The 22,655-nt window shown below is 39.3% G+C and overlaps 1 protein-coding gene across 2 annotated transcripts in view; it reads right to left on the bottom strand.

Annotated features, from left to right (window-relative positions):
• Window positions 1-310: 310 nt before the first annotated feature.
• PDIA5 (protein disulfide isomerase family A member 5) overlaps window positions 311-22,655 on the bottom strand; it is a 281,836-nt gene continuing 259,491 nt past the window's right edge. Inside the window, exons 16-18 of one of the 2 annotated variants that reach the window (XR_011557046.1) lie at window positions 6,336-6,470; window positions 1,250-2,211; window positions 311-1,184 (exon numbers count right to left, since the gene is read on the bottom strand). Coding sequence is in view for 1 of the 2 variants with exons in the window: in XM_070730287.1 (XP_070586388.1) it covers window positions 2,131-2,211; window positions 6,336-6,470 (216 nt within the window). In the remaining variant the exon portion in view is untranslated. Of the gene's footprint in view, window positions 2,212-6,335; window positions 6,471-22,655 lie in introns of both variants that reach the window. The other variant, XM_070730287.1, reaches the window with a different exon arrangement.

The following is a 22,655-nucleotide window of genomic DNA, read 5'->3' as shown; positions in this document are numbered from 1 at the left end:
TTATCCTATTCTCCCTTATGTATAACACATTCCCTTCTGCAGCTCCCTATGCACTGCAGAGAAGTAGATATGGAGATAGTCCAGATGTTCTGGATCAACTTTTGTAATTTATCTGAATCCTCCACCAGAGGGAGCAAAGAAGCCTCCTAGCGAAGAAGGAATAAAAATTGCAAAGAAGTTTTTCTTCTTTCTTATAGAGACCTTTGGGAGAGAGAATAAGTAAATGAAAATGTTGGACTTTTCCGGATGGTGCCAATGGTTGCACAGTTTCAGGCAGTTTATATTTCTACAATAAAGGGAATCAATGTCACATATTTCCAATCTTTTTATTTTTGGATCCAATTCAAAAATCACAAAAATAATAATCATAAACCCATAAAGACACAGTGTCCAGATCACCTTTACAGAATCAGCACACAATTACAGACTTGTAAAAGCTGTATTTTCGTTACACTGCTGACAGGGCCAGACAAGTGGTGTATTGGTGGTGGTGTTGTTTTTTCTAAAAAAAGTATGATCTTTTTTCTATAGAGCTCTTAAAAAGTTATGCTTCTTTTAATATCCACATACAGACAAGCCTTTGGGACATAAATACATAGAGTTGCATGATGGTTCTGCCTATCAAAAATATCAATGTCTCTGTCAAACAGTCAAGTGGAATGCTTAGCAAAGACTCAGTTGTTGTCGTAAATTAAATAGAAGCTTCTACCTGCACTACACCAAAAGGAGCATCTGATAACATGAATGTCAACACGCACACCGAGAGTCATTTTCATACTTGATGTGTCCTGCGGCAGAGACACTGATTTGAATCAATCATACATTCTATAAAGATATGTAAACAATTCAGGTACGGCATATTACAAAAAGAAGAGGAGGAAAAGTAAAACACCACTACAGTCAATTAAGATCTGAAATGGCCCAATGCTGCTTCATTGTTTCCTATTATCCCTGAGCATCTTAAAAATGACTCCCCACATTAATTGGGGTGGGGGGGCAGGGGGAGAAGAAGCAAAATATTTGCAAGTTGGCAAGAGGACATCCTAATCCCGTGATGGCAAACCTATGGCACAGGTGCTGCAAGTGGCACATAGAGTCATTTCTCGGGGGCTCGCCAGCCATCGCCCGTTGCTCTTCCGGGTTCTGATGTGCACATATGCGTCAGCAACCGGAAGAGAAGCTCTCTGGCATGCATGCGTGCAACAGGATGCTGAGCTGCCCAGCTGGTCTTTGTGCACGCATGCACGGCCTGGTATGCATGCCCGAAATCGGAAGACCAGGCATGTGCGCCGGGAAACCGCTTTTTCGGTTTCCGGTTCTTCCCCTACCTGTTTCAGCACTCGGTGCTGAAAAGTTTCGCCAACACTGTCCTAATCGTAACTGGACATACTGTTTGTTTGGCAAAATTGAACGTGGCTAGAAATGTCTCCACTGATTGCGGGAAACGTTATTCTCCCTCCCGCAGCCTCTAAATTGTATCAATCCTGCCATGGTGCCTTGTTCTTGCTGATGTCCCATCAACTACGCAAAGTGACACTGTGCAGAACACGGACTCCCTGGACTGAAAGTGCCCCTTTATCCCAAAATGGGTCCTGAAAGTAAGTGCCAGGCACACGTGCCCTATAAAACCGCCCTTGGGCCAAGGACTCTATGGGGACCCCTAATTGAACGCGCATCTGATGAATACTTTTGCATCTTCTTTTATTCCCCCCTCCCATTTTTATAAGCCATTTCTCATAAAATCTCTTTTCAAAATTAAACAGACACACACACACACACACACACACGCAAAGATTACTTTGTCAGAGGAAGTCACTATCAAACCTACAGGTTACAAAAAGATTGCATAGGAGTATCAATGGGCATAGGTGCACTGAACAGCAAGAAAATGCTCTTCTTTTGTTCTTCTCCATAACAGAATATGGCAACAATGAAGGTATTGTATATATAAAGAAAAAGAGAGAATGGTTTCAATTTATTTTCAAAGTTGTAGAAAATGGCAATGGCGGTCTATAAAAACAAAGTCTGTTCTTTAAAAGATGTATAATCTCAGGCATTGTACCAGTGACCCTGAGACCCTTCACAGTGCAGTGGAATTGGGTTTTTTTTTGTTTCTTTTTGAGGCAGAAGTTACAATTCATCTTTCTTCTTCCCTATCTTCTCGTGATCTCGGTCTCTGAGAGTTCGCATGTAAACCGAAAATCCAGATTCCTAGAATGTCAGATAAAAACAAACAATTAGTGACATACTGGAACACATACTGAAAGGGGCTATCATTTTGCACTTCTGCTCTAGATGGAGGGGCTCAAATGAGAAAGTTATTGGTTATGAAAGGAATAGCCCAACAAGTTCTCTTCCCATACTCACATTTTACATAGGGAGTTGGAAACTATCAGATATCCTATATAAAAGACTGTGGAGAGACTTATGTAAGTTTCTACACAGTCTTTTATTTAGGATAACTGATAGTTTCCAACTCTCTATGTAAAAATATTTCCTCTATTATTAGTTCAATAATTAGTTCATATATAACATTTTATCTATTACAATACATGAAGACTTAATTATTAGAAAAAATAGGGAGAAACTACAACTAACTTTCTTTATATAGAGAGATGTAAAGTTATTGGGATTTATGAACTTGATTAGAAAAAAACCAAGTTTTTATCTCAGGTCTCTCAATAAAGATTTAATTGTCTAGAAAGTCAAATCTAGAAAGGATTACTGTATTATCAAGATAAGCTTCTGTCTGTAGTGCCAAACTGTCCTTATGCATGATCTTCTGTGATTAGCATGACACGAAACAAATGGTTTCTAGAAAGAAACATGACATTTCCAAATTGTGTAATACTATAGCATGTTTAATTGAAAATCATCACTAATCTTTGGGAGTCAATAATATAAAAATGAAAGAGCGAATGAATGAATGAATGAATGAATGAATGAATGAATGATATATGTAGTATGTATGTATGTATGTATGTATGTATGTATGTATGTACGTACAGTATGTACATATGAATGAATTTCGCTTTTTCTATGGCAACTCAGCAGCAAGAATGATACTTACAATCAAAAAGGTATTGGTTCAATATCCTTAGATCTTTCCCAACAAGCAGTGAGGATTAAAGCTAAGCCACTGCAGATGTCTTTAAATATTTTTATTTAAATATTTCTGAGAGGTTTAGATTAGAGCTGACAATTTATCCAAAATGCTTGGACACACAATGCAGTAGGAAGTGAGCTACTTTACTCTGTCTGCTGCATCTGTCAACCTTAACTGAGAATGTTACGCATCACTAGTTATAAGATTTGAGACTCTAGTAAACACCCTCAACAACTACTTTTTGATTAGAACTCTACCTGATATTACAAATGTTATCCAAAATGTATTATCCAGCCCAGTGAAGCTGCTTATGATGCTTCCTTCATCACTTTAACAAAACAGGCAATATTTTACCGATGTAACCACTGAAAATAATGCTTCTACAAATTAAATGAGCTTTTAAATGCATGCTGCAGAACCTGTCAGTCAAATAATGTTGACTGGCAGGGACTAGGAGATGGGCTATCTCTTCTCTAGCCCCTGCCTTGTGGAATATTCTCTCCGCAGAGATTAGAAAAGCCTCAACCCAGGTGGTTTTTCGAAAGGCTTTAAACACTTGGCTATGTACTTGGGCTTGGGGCTGAGAATGTGTCAATGGTGCCATTTCTTGGTTTTACTGTTGGATGGTTAACTATCACAACTTCTGTATATACTTATTTTATGGATGTTTAAATTGTTTACATTGCTTTGTAGTTTTAGAATTGTAAGCCTCCCAGTCACTTGGCTGAGAAGGGCAGCTATAGATATTTCATGAATGAATGAATGAATGAATGAATGACTATTCTAAAATGTTCAATCCTGTCTTTCTTCATAGTACAGTGATACCTCATCTTACAAACCCTTCGTCATACAAACTTTTCGAGATACAAACCTGGGGTTTAAGATTTTTTTGCCTCTTCTTCCAAACTATTTTCACCTTAAAAACCCAAGCCGCCGTCACTGGGATGCCCCGCCTCTGGACTTCTGTTGCCAGCGAAGCGTCCGTTTTTGTGCTGCTGGGATTCCCCTGAGGCTCCCCTCCATGAGAAACCCCACCTCTGGACTTCCGTGTTTTTGCGATGCTGCAGGGAAATCCCAGCAGCAGAAAAATGGGCGCTTCATTGGCAACGGAAGTCCGGAGATGGGGCTTCCCAGCGAGGGGAGCCTCAGTGAAATCACAGCATCACAAAAACACAAAAGTCCGGAGGTGGGGTTTCGAGGACTTCCGTGTTTTTGCGATGCTGCAATTTCGCTGAGGCTCCCCTCACTGGGAAACCCCACCTCCGGACTTCCGTTGCCAGCGAAGCACCCATTTTTGCACTGCTGGGATTCCCCTGCAGCATCACAAAACACGGAAGTACGGAGGTGGGGTTTCCCATGGAGGGGAGCCTCAGGGAAATCCCAGCAGCGCAAAAATGGGCGTTTCAGCTGGCAAAAGGGGTGAGTTTTGGGCTTGCACGCATTAATCGCTTTTCCATTGATTCCTATGGGAAACATTTTTTCGTCTTACAAACTTTTCACCTTACAAACCTCGTCCCGGAACCAATTAAGTTCGTAAGACGAGGTATCACTGTAATTCATACTCCACCTTTTTTCCATACTCATTGCAGAGTAGCTAGAAATCAAGATCTAAAGAACTATATTGTATACAATGCACAGAAGACAGGAATGATGCAATGTTTATGGTCTGAAACTGCCAATAACATCATCAACCATGTTTTAAACTCAGGGGATTTCCCAAGTATTTTGAGATATAAATTAAATGATCCTTGGAGATGTCTAGAAGTAGAACACGTATTTAGATTCTCCCCAGTTGGCTGTCAGGTGCAATTCAAGATGCTAGTAATCTCTTGCAAAGCCCTTCATGGCACACAGCCTGATTCTCTGAGGGACTATCTGTCTTCCATAGCTTTTTGCCATCCTGCACAGTGGGTCAGTTAATGTGTTTTGGGCTCCAGTGCTGAGACAACATTATTTGATGGGATCCAGCAACAAAATACTATTACAATACCTGCCCTCTAAAACATCCCCCCAGAAATTTGCAAGATCCCTAACCTGAACATATTTACACGAGTCCTTAAATGTATTTATAACTTTAAAAGTAACAGTATTGTAAAGTCTGAGGATTTCTTCAATAAGAATAAGAACAAAAATGCAATATAATGTTAAAAAGAGATCCCAAGAATTATTGACAATGTTGTTTAAAACAAGCTGCAAGGAAGAAGAGGTAAGTATGCATGTTACTCTAAGCAAAGTTACACAGTTATTTAATAATAGCTTGGCAATAATAGTTTTTTCTAGCACACATATTTTAGCTGTTTATGCGATAAGCAGGCATTGGTCATTAAAGAAAAAAAGACTAAAACAATTAATTTTTAAACAATTAATTTTTCCAAAGTGTATGGGAAAAATAAATTTTCAAAGAATGTTAAAAGAACATTCATTTGATAAATTCACTTAACAACTGTGTTAATAACTTAACAACTGTACTGATTCAGTTGTTAACAACTGTGGCCATAAAGATCGTAAAATGGAGCAAAACTCACTTAACAAATGTCTCACTTAACAACATATTTTTTTTTGGCTCAATTGTGTTTGTAAATTGAGGACTACCTGGAATTTTTCTAGTTGCAACTTTAACCTTCCTCCTAATAAATATTCCAGTCAGATCTTCTCCAGATTGTTTCAATTCTTAATTGTTAATATGGAGGTATTTGACTTTTTGGCTGATAAAATCTCATTCTAAAAGCAAACTATAACACATGAAAAATTTATAACCTATTATTATTCACTGAATATTAAATTGTAAAGGCCCAGTTTTTGTAGAAATCCCACATGATGTAACTGCAATAATGTTAAAGGAAGTCCTTTAGGATATTCTGGAATGCCCTCTCATAATTTCAGCGTACCCAAAGGACAAGTGAAATCCTAATTCAAAATGAGTTTTCAAACATCCTCCGGATGAGTTTATCTGCTACATTAGCTAGGATTGGTTACAAAAATTTCAGACTAATTTTAACTAGTGCCAAATATGCTCAGATATTTAATAAGCAAGACTCAAAATAAAAGGTTCCAAAATGACTTGCTTTTTGAATATCTGAGTGTATTTGGCTCAAGGAGACAAGATGGTAACCAAATGAGGCCTTTTTTTTGGAAGCACTAAATTTCCATTGCTAAATGTTGTCCCACCTCATACATACTTATTTACCATTTAAAAATAGCTATCTTTTGTTTTCCAGCGTATACTTACCCCTCTGTCTCCACTGTATTTTTCTATAAATTTTCCATAATTATAATAGTTAAAGGTTGGATATCCATCCACTCCTTCCTGCTTACACAAGTCATGATTTTGTTCTTTGGCACAATCCACTGCGGCATAGGCAATCTGGAGAGAGAAATAATAGTAATAATAAAAAAGACTGGGTCAGTTAAATAGAGCTCAGATGCTTGAAATCCTGAATGGCTATATAGATATATAAAAAGATATGAGCTGGAAAGCATTTCCGGTATCTAAATACCTGGAATATTCTAATAACTGGAAAGTGTTTCAGTATCTAAATACCATTTAGCTTTAAAATATTAAGGTCCAAGTTTGAATAGGATTGATCAAAAGTATAACATTCTTGGACATAAGAACCAATTTGATTGGTTGGCTAAGGTTCTGAGCTAGAAAGCGCGAAAGAAAATGTTCTATTCAGTGAAAGACTGCTGTCTTCGGCAAAACCTCCAACCCGTCGCGGGCGCATCTGGCGCACATACGTGTGCCCGTTAGTGTGGGATTTGGCTTCTGTGCATATGCAAAAAGTGAAATTTCACATGAGGACGCGAGCGTGAACGAGATTCCCCCTCCTGCACATGTGCTGAAGGAAAAAATTGCCAAAATCTCACTTGCTCGCATGTCTTCACACAAGATTTGGCTTTCTGTGCATCCGCAGAAGCCAAATCTTGTGCGGGCGTGTGCAGGCTCACGTCAGAGTCACGCACCTGCCTGCGCATCCCAAAAATCGCTACTGGAATGTAGCACCTTACCATTCCAGTAGCAGGCCATCATTGGTTCTATTCCTGCATTAACTATATAAGCCAGCTGGACAACTTTGGTCCAGTGACTCTCTCTTGGCCCAATTCGCCTCACAGGGTTGTTGTTGTTGTTGTTGTTGTGGAGAAAATAGAAGGAAGGTGTCATTGAATATGTTCACAGCCTTGAGTTATTTATAGAAATAATAAAGACAGGGTACAATTCAATAAATTACAAATTCTAGTAGATACTTTGGGCAAAATCTAACACTTTCCCCCCCTTCTCTCAAATACATTGATATAAATTCCTTGAAATTTTAGTTAGACTAACTGTAAAAACACATGGAAAGCAATACTAGCACATTTGATAAAATAATTAGGTAATTATAGCTTCTTACAGTCTGTCTAATCAAAGTCTATTGGAACAGGTTCCACAAATTCTAAGTGGGGAAATATGTGGCTGTATCAGTCTTCTGTATCGGTTTTCTGTTTTATTCCTTTACGTATTATTATTTGCAAACCCAAGAGTGTTCACTCACTTTTGCCCAAGGCCAGAGAAAGAAAGCAACAGTAGGGTGGAGACCACCCAGATCTCAGAGGGAATCCCACTCTGGAAACCCAGAGTGCACTAATACCGCCAGACAATACAGCTGTGCATATATTATGAGAGATAGGCAGTCCCTCAAGTAACCAGGCCCTATGCCTGGATGGCGAACATATGGCATGTATGCTTGAAGTGGCATGCAGAGCCATGTCGCCTGGCACATGCAGCATTGCCCGTTGCTCTTCCAGGTTTCTGTTGCATAGAAACATAGAAACATAGAAGACTGACGGCAGAAAAAGACCTCATGGTCCATATAGTCTGCACTTATACTATTTCGTGTATTTTATCTTACAATGGATATAGGTTTATCCCAGGCATGTTTAAATTCAGTTACTGTGGATTTACCAACCACGTCTGCTGGAAGTTTGTTCCAAGGATCTACTACTCTTTCAGTAAAATAATACTTTCTCACGTTGCTTTTGATCTTTCCCCCAACATGCGCGCACGATGATCAACTGCCCTTCATGCATGCGGCAGTGCTGGAAACTGGAAAAGCAGGTCTTCCATTTTATGGCGTAAGCATGCATGCCAGCCAGCTGATCATTGCACTTGCATGCATGCCGGTTACCAGAAGACTAATTGTCAGTGCGCATGCATCTGTTAGAAACCAAAAGTTAATTTTATGGTGCACGCAGGCCCCGTGGACAGCTCCTCTTCCAGGTTGTGGCCCCGACAAGCGTGCAAAACACAAGTGTGTCCACGCTCCCTTTTCGGCACTCGATGCCGAAAAGATTCACCATTGCTGCCCTATGCCATGAAAGGATTTATATATAATGACCATCACCTTGATATACACCTGGAAACAAACAGGAAATCAGTGTTGCCCGAGAAGCAGAGGTATTAAATGGACATGGAGTATTAAATGGAGTATTTGGAGAGGGGCAGCATACAAATCCAATTAAATAAATAAATAAATAAATAAATAAATAAATACATACATACATACATACATACATACATACATACATACATACATACATACCAAGGCATACCCATCACTGTCCATACTGTGGCTGCATTCTGAATCAGTGTAAGCATCTAAGGAGTGTTAAAGCAGCTCCATGTACAGCAATCAAGCCACGAGGTAACTAGTGTGTATGACTGATTGATTGAAGAGCTTCTTAATGAATACATATTATTATAATAGTGGAAGGCAGTAGCTGACAAAATACCATCTCTGCCATTAATGTAACCACTTGGTCTTCAAATAGTACATTTACAGCTTAGCCTCTAAAACAGGGACATAAATAATCTGTTCTCCAGAGTTACTGGGGATATATTTATATATATCTGCATGCATACATTTTACATATTTATTTGAAATTAAATGTGTAATTTATAAAGACATTTTCTTCCTCCACAAATCTCACAAAAGTGTTCCACATTCAAAATGGGCTTGCAAGATGGATGTGATACAAATTTGCTTACAAGTTATTTTCTCCAAGTTTTCCTTGAACTTTTATCCTAACCGTTCAGAATTTCCCAATATTATTGATGCTAGTATACCTACAAAAACATCCAAAGAAAGCTTTTGTATAGTTTTAAACTTGCTTAAATGCAGACAATACTTTTAATTTTAATGTGATTGCTGGCTTGACTACTGAATGGAAAAGTTAATGCAATCTGCTTATAAGAACCTCATTTTGCCTTGTCGGCTAGCACAGCTTTATGATGGTTAAATGCATTTTGGTACGCCTTTAACTTCCTGTTAATACCTAGTCACTGTTAAATATACACCTAATTACACAATTCTTACCAATTATCATTAGCAATGGGCATGCCATTTCTATTGATTTACTCAGAACTCCCTATAATTATTTCCTTGCTCCAACTGATGCTGCCTCCTACAACCTCTTTTGAGAAATACATGCCTCTCCTAGTTCAGAGTCTCCTTATGCTGTCAGTTAGAAAGTGTTGGCTGCTTACCTGGCAATACAAACTGATTTGTCAGGTTAAGCAAGTGGACTTGTGTTAATTTGCTGCTTTAGCAAATCTAATTCTTCCAAATGGTGCAGGACAGTTAAGTTATTCCACTTGCACTCTGCATGGATGTCCAGCAGCATTGAGCATTTTAAGGATTAAGGTCCTGCATGCTTAACTAACATAGATGAAATGGATGTCCACGTGCCGTCTCTTTGTTGGTTAAGGCAGGCAGGATTCCCTTGAGTACCATTTGTTGTGGGTCAAGGGAAAGGGAGGGTTTTGCCTTCTCTTTCTGGCCAAGATCCCCATGTACAATTGGTGGGCCACTGTGTGACACAGAATGCTGGACTCGATGGGCTTTGGCCTGATTCAGCATGGATCTTCTTATGTTCTTAACTCCTTTTCCATGATTAAACCCTGCAATCCTTGAATTAGTGAACAAATGCAGAATTCATAGAATCCAACCGAGCAAAACTTTAAGGCCAGGTTCCTTCTTTAAACCCTCCACAATGAATCTGTAATCTTCCTGACACACTGGGCTTCCTCCTAACCTCTTTTCATCTATCTCTGACTTCACATTTTGTACCTTCTTCTCTAGTAAAATATGTTTCCTTCTCCCTATTTTCAAAACACACAATTTGACAACTTATATTTGGATTTCACTTGTGCCACTGGGTCACTGACTTTCCAACAATAATGGAGTAATTTCACTTATGGACTCACATATAATTCTCTACAGATATTTCCAGTATCAGTCTTTTCTGTAGTAATCTCTTGGGTAATTTTTCTCCAGCCTTACTTCCTCTGGAGGAGTATCAGCAACACAAGAATAGAATAGAATAGAATAGAATTTTATTGGCCAAGTGTGATTGAACACACAAGGAATTTGTCTTGGTGCATATGCTCTCAACGTACATAAAAGAAAAAGATACATTTGTCAAGAATCATGTGGTACAACACTTAATGATTGTCACAGGGGTGAAATAAGCAATGAAGAAACAATCAATATTAATAAAAATCTTAGGATACAAGCAACAAGTTACAGTCATACAGTCCTAAGAGGGACGAAAAGGATGATAGGAATTATGAGAAAAACGAATAGAAACTATGGAGACTCTAAAAGTCCAGTTCTAATCTAATCTAATCTAATCTAATCTAATCTAATCTAATCTAATCTAATCTAATCTAATCTAATCCAATCCATCATCTATCCATCATCTATCTATCGCTTTGCAGTATACTGTGCCATATAAAATGAAATGAACTAACTCAGTAGAAAAACCAAAACCTCAAAGTTATGATTTCTAGCCTAACTATCTGTCAGAGTGGTTTCTGAAATATTTTTGTAGGCGGTCTCCAAGAGGAGAATTTTCCAATGAATATGAAAACAGAGTCCCCTGATTTATTTCAGAATCAATCTGATGGGAATCACAAAGTGGCTGCCATAAGTACATCAAAGGACAATAAAACGCCACCATTCAGAGCCTTTTAAGAAGTAAACATCATTGTAGATTTAATCCACTAACTCATGGTATGTCCCAAAATTTAAGAAGAGTTATTTATTCATAAAAGCTATCGTTCAGACCAAGTTTGAGAAATATGTGGTCCTGAACTCAAAAGTAACTAGCAATTACCATCTTTCTTGACTGCCTCTCTCACTGGAAACGCCACAGGGAAGGCTGCTGCAAATTTAATTAACACAGTAGGAATAAGATCCTGGGGGAATAGCTAGGGTATATTGAAGGCCTGCCTTATCTATTCTTGATCTGAGTAGACTATTTGTTTGCTTGTTTCTGTTCTATTTTTTAAACTGATGAGGCCATCAAATTTATTATAACATGTACCCCATTTGTCAGGTCTTATTTTTTTTAAAAAAAATCTACCTTGTCCCATCTTATAAGCAAGCATTTCAGATGTACAGAAGTATGTCTAAGAGCTACAGATTGAAAACAAGTCTTATAACGAATCTTACACAAAGTCCAGATACCTGTATTATTAAACATATAGAAAAGTGGTTAACAGCTTTCTACAGTAAAGATAGTAATCTCTTATCTCTAACTAGAAGTTTGAAAGCCTCTGAAGGAGCAAATTTGCCTGAAACAGAAAACTGAAGACCAATCACATTGAAACTACTTTTTTGATCCATTGAGAAGAAAAGCAAACAAATGAACAAAAAAACAGGAATAAACACAATACAGTCATACCTTGTCTTACGAACCAATTTGGTTCCAAGGGGAGGTTCGTAAGACGAAAGGTTCGTAAGACGAAACATTGTTTCCCATAGGAAACAATGTAAAGTCAATTAATCCGTGCAACCAAAAAAAACCCCCGCAAAAAAAACCCGCTGCTGCCCGGCTGTCACCTTTTAAAAGAGCCTGGGAACTTCTCAGCGACCTCCCGAACGCCGAATGCCAAACCCGAACTTCCGGGTTCGGCGTTCGGGAGGCCGCCAAGAAGCCCCAGGCTGTTTTAAAAGGTGACAGCCGGGCGGCGGGGCTTCCCAGCAGTCTCCGAACACCGAACGCGGAAGTTCGGGTTTGGCGTTCGGCTTCGGGAAGCTGCTGGGAAGCCGCCCGGCTGTTTTAAAAGGTCGCAGCCGGGCTGGGGGGCTTCCCTGCAGCCTCCCGAACCCTGAACCCGGAAGTTCGGCAAAAGTTCGGGGTTTGGGAGGTTGCTGGGAAGCCCTGCTGCCTGGCTGTCACCTTTTAAAACAGCCGGGGGGCTTCCCAGCAGCCTCCCGAATGCCGGTTCGTAACTCGAAAAAAGTTTGTAAGAAGAGGCAAAATTTTTCTGAACCCCGGGTTCGTATCACGAGTTGTTCGTAAGACGAGGGGTTCGTATCTTGAGATACCACTGTACTTCATGGACACATAGTGTGTGCTTGTGATTTTAAACACCTGACAACAAGCTTTACACTAATTTCAAAGCCCCTTGCAGGAGATTAGTTCAGACTCCTGTATGAATTATTGCTCTATTCAACCATAATTAGCCATGAGAGGGCGAGATTTCACATAAACGTCTCAAGAAATATGAAATTAACATTTAACGACTATAATGTATTTAATTGCATAATATTTCTGACACATTGCACGAGTTCAACAGTCTAAAAGAATTTTGCTGCTGATTTTTGTTGGTACTCAGTGTTTGAGGTACTGTATCTTCAACAATAGTCAGCCAGCATTGATGAATTCCAGTTGCCCTGATACGTTTTTTCATTGTGGCAACGTGTTGCTGAAACCTTTCATGATGTTTGTCACTGATTGTATCTAGGTTTTCAGGAAGGAAGTCCAAGTCTGAATGCACAACACAAATCTTCAGTGACATATTGCACTTCAGGGTCTTGTATTCTGTAATAAGTTTGTCAATTAGCTGGATATAGCTTGGTGTTCTGTAGTTGCGAAGAAAATTCTCAACCACATTGTCAAATACTTTTCAGAAATTTTCTCTGGCCCTACCAACAGACCTTTAAGTTGCTTGTCACTGATGACATATTTGATATTTGGACCAACAAAAATGCCTTCCTTAATCTTGGCACCGGGAAACATCTGTTCAAATAACCGACACTTTCACGTTCCTTGTTCATTGCTTTCACAAAACTTTTTATCAGTCTGACTTTATGTGAAGCAGAGGCAAAAATATCTTTATCGCGTCAACAAGTGGTTAGTATGCCATGTTTTTCTATCCTAGAACCAATTTTTTTTTCAGAGAGGCCATTTCTGTTTTTAATATGATGTGACCCTTTTGGACAGCTGCCCTATTTGCACATAGAAACATAGAAACATAGAAGACTGACGGCAGAAAAAGACCTCATGATCCATCTAGTCTACCCTTATACTATTTTCTGTATTTTATCTTAGGATGGATATATGTTTATCCTAGGCATGTTTAAATTCAGTTACTGTGGATTTACCAACCACGTCTGCTGGAAGTTTGTTCCAAGGATCTACTACTCTTTCAGTAAAAACGGTACTTGATGCATCCCAGCTGAATTTCAAATGGCAGAGTCACTATTTTTAGATATTTGGACAGATATTCCAGTTGTACTTTGTATACAGGATCTGCTTCAGCAACAGTTCCATTTTTTTTTCCAGCAGTGCAGCATAGCTAACAGGTACGGAAGGGTATACATTGCCACTGTCTAAACTGGTATGTCATCGTTTAAATTACAGATCAATTTCATGATTTGCAGGCAAAAATCTATAACAAAATTGTTCAAGAAACAAAACCTTTGTTGTCCAGTATTTTCAATTCCTCCTTGAAGTAACTATGTCAAGTAAAAGCACAGCAAATAACACTAAATTACATAATACCATATGTCTTCAACCCTGATCATTATTTGACCACTCAAAAGAAAATATTTTACAGATGTTTACCTCAGTGATTCAACAAATCACTAAGGTAAACATTTGGTCCTGAAATGTTATAATGATATAGTTAAAAATGTGCCCTCAATTCCGCCTGTTGGCAAGACAATATAAATAACAAAAGCATTCGAAATATCAAACAGATAATTCCTAAAACCTAAATTTGCTGCACAGGGCTTCTACAAAATTAGCAATGATTATATTACCTAAAAAACAAGCAAGCTCAGAGAGCCCAAAGGACCCCTCATTCTGCAAAATTCTTTACATCAGATAATATAATAGTGGGTGTGATGGTATATATTACTATCTAGTGCTACCTTGTGCACAAATTTATGCACTTGTGCCCTGATCTGAAAACTTCCAGCAAGGGGTGGTCATAGTCTTATAGGCAAATTGTTCCACTACTTCACAGCTTTCAACATCTAGAACAGGGATCCCCAACCCCAATCTGAAACTGGGCTACCTGAGCAGCAGAGGTGGTATTCAGCAGGTTCTGACCAGTTCTGAAGAACTGGTAGCAGAAATTGTAAGTAGTTCGGAGAACCGGTAAATACCACATCTGATTGGCTCTGCCCCCATCTATTGTCTGCCTCCCAAGTCCCAACTAATTGGGAGGAAATGGAGATTTTGCAGTAACCTTCCCCTGGAATGAGGAGGCAATGGAGATTTTACAGTATCTTTCCCCTGCCACACCCACCAAGCCACGCCCACAGAACCGGTAGTAAACGTTTTTGAATTCCACCACTGGCTGGCGCCCATGCACATATTTGCACAGCTCAACTTGTGAAAGTTGAGTTGCTTGTTCATGCACATACCGGCCTGCCACTCATGCAACTTGAACTGCATATGCATGCTGGTTAGATGCTAGCCTGGCCTGGTTTCCCTCTTCCCCCTAGCTCGGCTGCCAATCTGCAAAGGTTGGGGACTGCTGACCTAGAAAACACTCTTAATATTTAGCTTAAGTTGCTTATCTTTTACATTTAACCCACTGGTCATTTTCTTCAATTTGGTTCTAACACAGGCCACGTTCATTCCTCTTATATGTAAGAGATTTTGATATATTTGTAGCCACTCTTAATATTATTTTTTTGCAAATTAAACATGTCCAGCTCCACTAACTGAATCTCATAGGGATTATTTTCCAGAACATTTATTTTAGTAACTCTCTTCTGAACCTCCTTTATGTCATTTTAAAAAAGTGGTGTACTTAAGAGCTGTTTTCTTGTTAGAACAGAATACAGTGAAAATGGCTTCTATTAATAGTTTTCTAGACTGTACTGGCTGTTTTAGTTGCTTTATCACATATCTTAGTAATGCAAAGCTGTGGGTCACCAGTACTCCTAGATCCTTCTGATAACATTACTACATTAGCTTTTCATATTCCACTGTAGGAGAAAACTTGAAGGCTCCAAGGCATATTTTTGAAATAAACAAAACACAAACCTAGCTAAAAAGCAATCCCATATTTGGAATTCTCAGCTGCACCAAAGGAATCAAGAACTAACAAGAAAAATAACTGACCAGCAAAGATTAGCAATTAACACAGGGAATTCAAGGTTTTTGAACAGAGGCTAACCTAAAATAATAACTTTAGGCCCCTAGTTTAATCCAAAATTCTTTGCTGTATAGGAGGGATAGGATCCCAATTCTTTCTACTGCTTGTTATGAATTTAAATATACACACAAATTAACCCAAACCCAATTCACATTATCAATTACACTGACTACCATGTCTTATCATATACCAATGAGTGCCTGCAATTGTAATCAATCAAATAAAAGGATGATTTGCATAAGTCTATAAAAAGTGCTTGTAAAACTACAAGTCTTTAGGCTACTTTTACCTTTGCTTCCGGCACAGCTCCTGTCAATAAGCCAATTTGTATTGTGGGGAAATTATTCTTCCGTATGCATGTGATTTTTCTTACCTAAGATGCAGGATTTTATACTTGACATCCTGCTAGTTTAGTCTCAACATTCAAACCAGCGCTGGTTGTTTGAAATTATAATTTTGTTCCCTAATTAGCCAATCTCTCTGCTTTGATGCCATCTGCAATTTCAATAAGCATCCCTTACCCTCCATCCTCTAGATCATTTATAACAATTCTGACTAACAGAGAGCCAAGGACAGAGCCCTAGAGGCTAGGGTTCACTTGATATTTGCCTCCAGTGTGATACATTATGTATGAGGATTCCTTAAGTGTGTTTATTCCACCAGCTACAAATTCACTGGATGCAGCACACAGCCCTCGTTTATTCCTCTCTTGTCAGCAAGCCTTTGAGCATGTTCCTGTATCCAGTGTTTTCCTTAGATACTTAGATAACATCTATGCCCAAAAGTGTTTTTTTTACACAGATGTAGCACATGTACCAATTGTGCTGTTTCATGGAAAAGATGGATCTGCTTGTTCGATATGGCTTAGTCACATTCATAAACTGTCTCCGAAATGTGTGTGGTAGTCTCTTTTTGGGCTTGCTAGAAAAGAAATATAGATGAGCAACATTTTTCCCCCCTGTACAGAGATCCCCTATAGTTTTGAAGCTACATCAACTTCCAGCTTATTTCTAAACACAACTAAAGTTACTGTTGACCTTTATATCCCTAAATGACTACGATTTCCTATAACATCAAGGGCCCTTCTCTCATAAAGCTTCTGAAAGTTCCCATTTTAGAAACAAAATTTACCATGTCTTTTGTTGGACCCTAATATCTTTTCGTTTCCTTTCTTGAGCTTGTTTGTCATCTCCTATAAAATTACATTGCTGACATTAATTTTAATTTCTGTCTCTAGTTTTCAAATGCAAATAAAATTGGAGACATTGCATCAACTTTTGAATATATATATATTCAAGTCCAGGTGAGGGTATGGCTAGCTGATGAGCTCAAAATAAGGCCGAAATAGATCTATCCTAGTCTCCCTTAATTTTCAAATTCAGCCAAAACATGTGACACATACAGAATACAGTTTGTCGGCTATTAATAAATTAACTGCCTAGAAAATGGCTAGCTGATGAGGCCAAAATAAGGCCAAAATAGATCTATCCTAGTCTCCCTTAATTTTCAAATTCAGCCAAAACATGTGATACATACAGAATATAGTTTGTCGGCTATTAATAAATTAACTGCCTTGGAAATGGCCCTGGGTTGGGCTGAGAGGCAAAAAAGGAGCTGTGATGTTCCTTCAATATACCCAGGGTGATTCGACACAAAAATATGTAACCCTTCCCTGGTACAGAGCTGAAGGGATTGGATACTGTTCAAGTCCCAGTGAGGGTATGGCTAGCTGATGAGGCCAAAATAAGGCTGAAATAGATCTATCCTAGTCTCCCTATATTCTATCCTATACTTATTTTACAGATTTATCAGATGTAACAAGTAAGTAAGTAAACTTACTTTAAGTAAATTAAAATGTTCACCTATATTGCAAAGACTTCTAGAAAGATAACTAGCTGGAAATAAATGCAGCCAAATTTCAGTGTTTCTTGCACCTAAATAGGTTTGCATTGGTTTGCCTTTTGGTCATGTGTCACAAATGATTCCTGCCAAAATGTATATGATTTTGCTTAAAAGTTTATGAGTAATAAATTGAGCAAATACAAATTAGATAATTTGTTTTTTAAATGTACAAGGCAAGAGGTTACATTAAGGCCTTCAATTTATTTTACCAACTTGCAAAATAAAAATGCTTAATTTTTTAAATTCAAATTTGGACTTCTCTCACAGAGTTGTCATGCCTTTCATCCTGATTAGCAGCAGTGAAGGGCTACCAAACTATTTACTACCACACAGTGGGCGTGGCTTATGGAGGACTCCCTGCATTTTCTTTCAACATCTTTCAGTGCAATTGGGTGTTCTGGGGTGGAGCTCCATTTTTGCTACCCCACTGCATTCAACCCTGTCCGGGCAGCAGCCCACACCTGGTTAGCAGCCTGCCCCTCCCAACTACTATGAAAAGCCAAACAAATCTATTGAACCCAAAACATCAGGGAGAGAGTTGCTTGAAACAAGTTTAAGGAATTGACAAACCAGGATCTCCATAATCTTTATCTTTCAAACTTCTGCCTATCTAGAAATTAAACATGCCATAGGAGGGATCGTAATGACTCAATGACAACTCAGTACAAATTTGGGGTGGAATGTAGTCTGGATTCCCAGAGGGAGGGATTGCATTCTAGTGGGAAAAGAGGCAGCAGAGCTTAGAAAGTTTGGTCTGCAGAAAGAGGGTTAAAACGGTTTCTCTTTAGCTGTTCCCAGATATACAGTAGGTACTAGTAGTTTTGCAAATAGTTGCTTTAGCCTGGCAAGATTCTGTCTAGAGGTGAAAACAATTAAAGGGAACTACTATTAAGTAACTACACATCCTGTTCTTAATTTTTCAGCTTGAGAAAATTGTCTAACAACTAGTTCCTGGATTCCAATGTAGAAACCTCATCCCTTCAAATAATTTCACACTACTAATGTAAGATGGTCACTTTCAAGATACAGCTTTTAGTGTGCCTTGCCCCATTCTTCCCCACAAATTTCCTCCAGTTTTGTCCTTCCTTTCATTGCTCCTGAAAAGAATGGACTTTTATTCCTGTAAAGTATCTTTATACAGTTCATTTCACTACAGTCTAATACCTTTTATCTTTTGTTTGTCTTGAGGGAATTGTAACTCTTCACAAGGTTATTTTCAGAGAATATATGAAGGAGGAAGGGGGTGGGAAAACTGTTATTGGGAAAGATTTTGAAGGCTTGGGGAATGTTAATTTTATCTCTTTCATATACTTTTTTTCTGTATATACTTAAAATAAGTAAGCTTATTTAAAATTATTTCTCTCCCCCCCCCTCAATTACTGTTAGACTGATGAACACAAAGTATTTTCAGTGATTAAGCTTCCCCTGCTCTCTAAATGTACTATGTCAATTAACTATCTGAAATGGAAATAATGGTCAATAGGAAGATAGGAAGACAGAAAAAGGGGGAAAAGGTTTGCAAAGAAGCCTGGAAACACCCCCCCCCCCCCAAATTTTGTTTAGCTAAGCACAAGATTTTTCTTAAATAGCAAATATTTCAAAGGTGATTATGTCACAGGTTGTTTTTTTGAACTATAGTATATGTAAAATTGACTCAGAATCAATAAAAATTGGAAGTGCTATGAACTTGAGTTAGTTGTGTTTCTGAATCTCCCTTTTATTTTACAAGAAAGCTTACCAAAAAAAACCCTGTAAATTATAAATGTCTTTAATTAGTTCAGAAATTAATATTTCACTACTTAAATATATATTCTATTTTAGCTATCCATTTTTCAAAGGCTCTTAATCTACGTTGTATTATTTAAAGTCCAGCTTCACTATATTTTCATCTCTTTCTAGTCTACATCTCTAATATATTTATGTTGACCTTTTCTTTTGTCTTTTATATTTGTGTGGTCACTCTCTATTGCTTGATAATCCTTTCCCACACAGAGAGATCTCTTTTATCTCACTTTCTGCTTTCTATCTCTGTTGTTTCAAAGTCTTGACATTTTCTCTGCCTGTTCTGCTTTTTTGGGGGGGGGGGGGGGATTTCTGACTCTTTTCCTAAATCTTGCTTCCAGTTGAGGGAAATGAAAGAACTTTCCCTCATACCAGATTTGGAGAAAGGAAAAAAAATATCTCAAATTTTCTCAGCTGCTGTCTCCCTTCCCTGTTCTGTCTGGGTCCCCCCAGACGCCAACACCAACCAAAAAGAGTAGCCAGACACACTGGTAAAAAGCAAAGGCAGTTTATATAATTGAAAGCAAACACAGGTAACAAAAACTGTTCTTACAGACAGGAACACTATGAAGCTTCACAGAGGTTTCACGAAGGCCAGGCAATAAAACAGGATTCTTTCTGGCAAAAACAACGCTGGAGATAATAAAACCCACGCCTCCCCCAGTCTTCCAGACTTCTAGGACACAAGCCAAGATCAGAGACGCCAAGAATCGAAGCAAGGTCACAGGACTCCCAATTGATAACTCTCCACAAGACTGTAAGGGCGGGCCTGCCTTTTCAACCCTGCTGAGGAGAACCACACCCAAACCCAGCTGTTGCCAATTCAGGGATGGAAATACCTTTCTAATTGGCCCCGTCTTTGAGCTGCTCGTCGCTGCCTCATGTCTATTATAGCCTGTGCATCTTCATCCAATGAATCCAGGCTACTAGCTGGGGAGAGGCCCCCCCTGGGGGTCTCAGGCTGCTCTCCCTCCTCCTCTTCCTGACGTTCCTCTCCCCCGTCTGCCTGGTCCTCCCCCTCCTGTTCACTGTCCTCCTCCTCTGGGCATGGATCCGGCAGAGCTCCAGCCGGTCCCTGAGGAGCCTCAGGCTGAATCACAACATTCCCATTGCATCTTTCTCAGTGGGGATACCTAGCCTTTAGTTTCACTCATTACTTTGACTCTTGGGCTTTGGCTCAAGTGTACAAAAATGTCAAAAAGGTCTGCTTATCTGCCGGTGGCATATTTTTAAAGATACTTTAATGGAAAAGTTGAAGGTTGGCTTATCTGTGAGCATATACATTAATTTTTTGGATGGAAAAGTCCATTCGCATTAGCATTTTTACTTCAGGGCTCATCTGTACCTGAAATTGTCTGGCTAACACTTTTAAGGGACTTATTTTTATCATGTCATCTGCAATTCATCCCCAACATGCTACAGAGGCAGCCTAACATCATGTGACATTTCACATCTTTCCTGACACAAATCTTGCAGTAAGAGCAAAGTACAATGCCTCAGTGATGTTGCTGGCATGATCATAGGGTAGCATTTGCCCACTTCCTTTTGGCTGTTTAAATGTGCTGAGGGCCTGCCCCTTTTCAGCTGGTCACTGACCATTTTGGCTTGGGCTGCAAGTAAGATCAGATACCAAACTTGTGCAATAGAATCTGATGTAGGAGGAGAGGCAAATCCTGGAGTCCAGAAGTAATCAGAGTCTGGAGTTGTTACATTCCCACGAGCGTCCAAGTCCAGTTCCTCTTGAATTCTGTTAACTCTTATGCAGCACCAATTTATTAATGACCATTATTTATTTATTTATTTATTTATATATTTATTTATTTATACTTACTTACTTACTTACTTGTTTATTTGTTTATTTATTTATTTATTTATTTAATAGGCTGCCCTTCTCCTTGCGGACTCAGGGTGGCTTACAACAGTAAAAACATCATAAAAATTTAAAATACCCCAATACAGTGATCCCTCGATTTTCGCGGTCTCGATCTTCGCGAAACGGCTATACCACGGTTTTTCAAAAAATAATAATTTAAAAATAGTCCGCGTTTTTTTTCCTACACCACGGTTTTTCCCGCCCGATGACGTCATACGTCATCACCAAACTAACGTCTGCCATTGCTGATTGGCCGAAATCTCGGCCAATCAGCTTTGCCATCGCAAAAACTTTGCCCGGAAATGCTGATGCACCGAAATCTCAGCCAATCAGTGTTGTCATTGCAAAAATTTCGCCCGACTGCTGATGGACAGAAATCTCGGCCAATCAGTGTTGTTTGGCCAGCGTGCTTTGGAACTTTTGGAACTTGTTAAGACTTGTTGGAAGATGGCTCCTAAACGTTGCACGCGGAGCGGTGGCGGCGACGCTAAAAAGAGCAGGAAGATGCTGACAATTAAGGAGAAAATTGAACTTTTGGACATGCTGAAAGAGGGACGCTCTTATGCAGATGTTGGTCGGCATTATGGGATCAACGAATCGAGTGTGCGATACATTCGGAAAGACGAAAAGAAGATAAGGCAAACTTCTCTGATAACATTCAACAAGGCTGCAAAAAGAATGGTGATGCCTAGAAACAAACGCCTTATGAAGATGGAAGCTGCTTTGTCCGTGTGGGTACAAGACTGCCGTAAAAAGAGCATTGCTTTGGATACCAACACCATACGGACAAAGGCACAGCAACTCTACACCCGTCTTGCAAACACAGAAGGAGGCGATGCAGATGAGGGAAACACAGGTGAGGGCTGGGTTTTTTTATTCTGTCATTATTTAAGTGCTTTTACCATACAGTACTGTATGCTTTCATTCAAGAGTCACTTCTCTCTCCCTTTCCTGTCATTCTCTGCAGATGAAGGTGCTGGTGAAGGTGCTGATGACTCTGAAGACCCCCAGCCATCAACATCTTCTGCTTCTTCAGCCCCATCCACATTCACAGCAAGCAAAGGGTGGTTTGAGAAATTTCAACGGCGCTATGGCCTGAAGAGTGTGTCATTGCATGGAGAAGCTGCCTCAGCAGATACAGGTGCAGCCGAAACGTACGTCCAGGGCACGTTTAAAGACCTAATTGAAGAAGGGGGCTACCTTCCAGAACAGGTGTTCAACATGGACGAAACAGGCCTGTTCTGGAAGAGGATGCCTTCACGGACTTTCTTGATGCAAGATGAAGCCAAAGCCCCTGGCTTTAAGGCCCAGAAAGATCGGGTAACTTTGATCATGTGTGGGAATGCAGCAGGCTTTTTGATGAAGCCAGGGCTAATTTATAAGTCACGAAATCCAAGAGCCCTCAAGAACAGAAATAAGAATGCATTGCCAGTGTACTGGATGCATAATCCTAAAGCATGGATTACAAAACCCCTCACGCGGGACTGGTTTCATCAGTGCTTCATCCCACAGGTGAAGGATTATTTGGCTGGCAAAGGACTCAATTTCAAAGT

The sequence above is a fragment of the Erythrolamprus reginae genome, chromosome 1, assembly GCF_031021105.1.
Source record: "Erythrolamprus reginae isolate rEryReg1 chromosome 1, rEryReg1.hap1, whole genome shotgun sequence".
In the NCBI taxonomy this organism is placed as follows: domain Eukaryota; kingdom Metazoa; phylum Chordata; class Lepidosauria; order Squamata; family Dipsadidae; genus Erythrolamprus; species Erythrolamprus reginae.
Note: the sequence above shows the minus strand (reverse complement) of the source record. Positions and strands in the feature narration are given on the sequence as shown.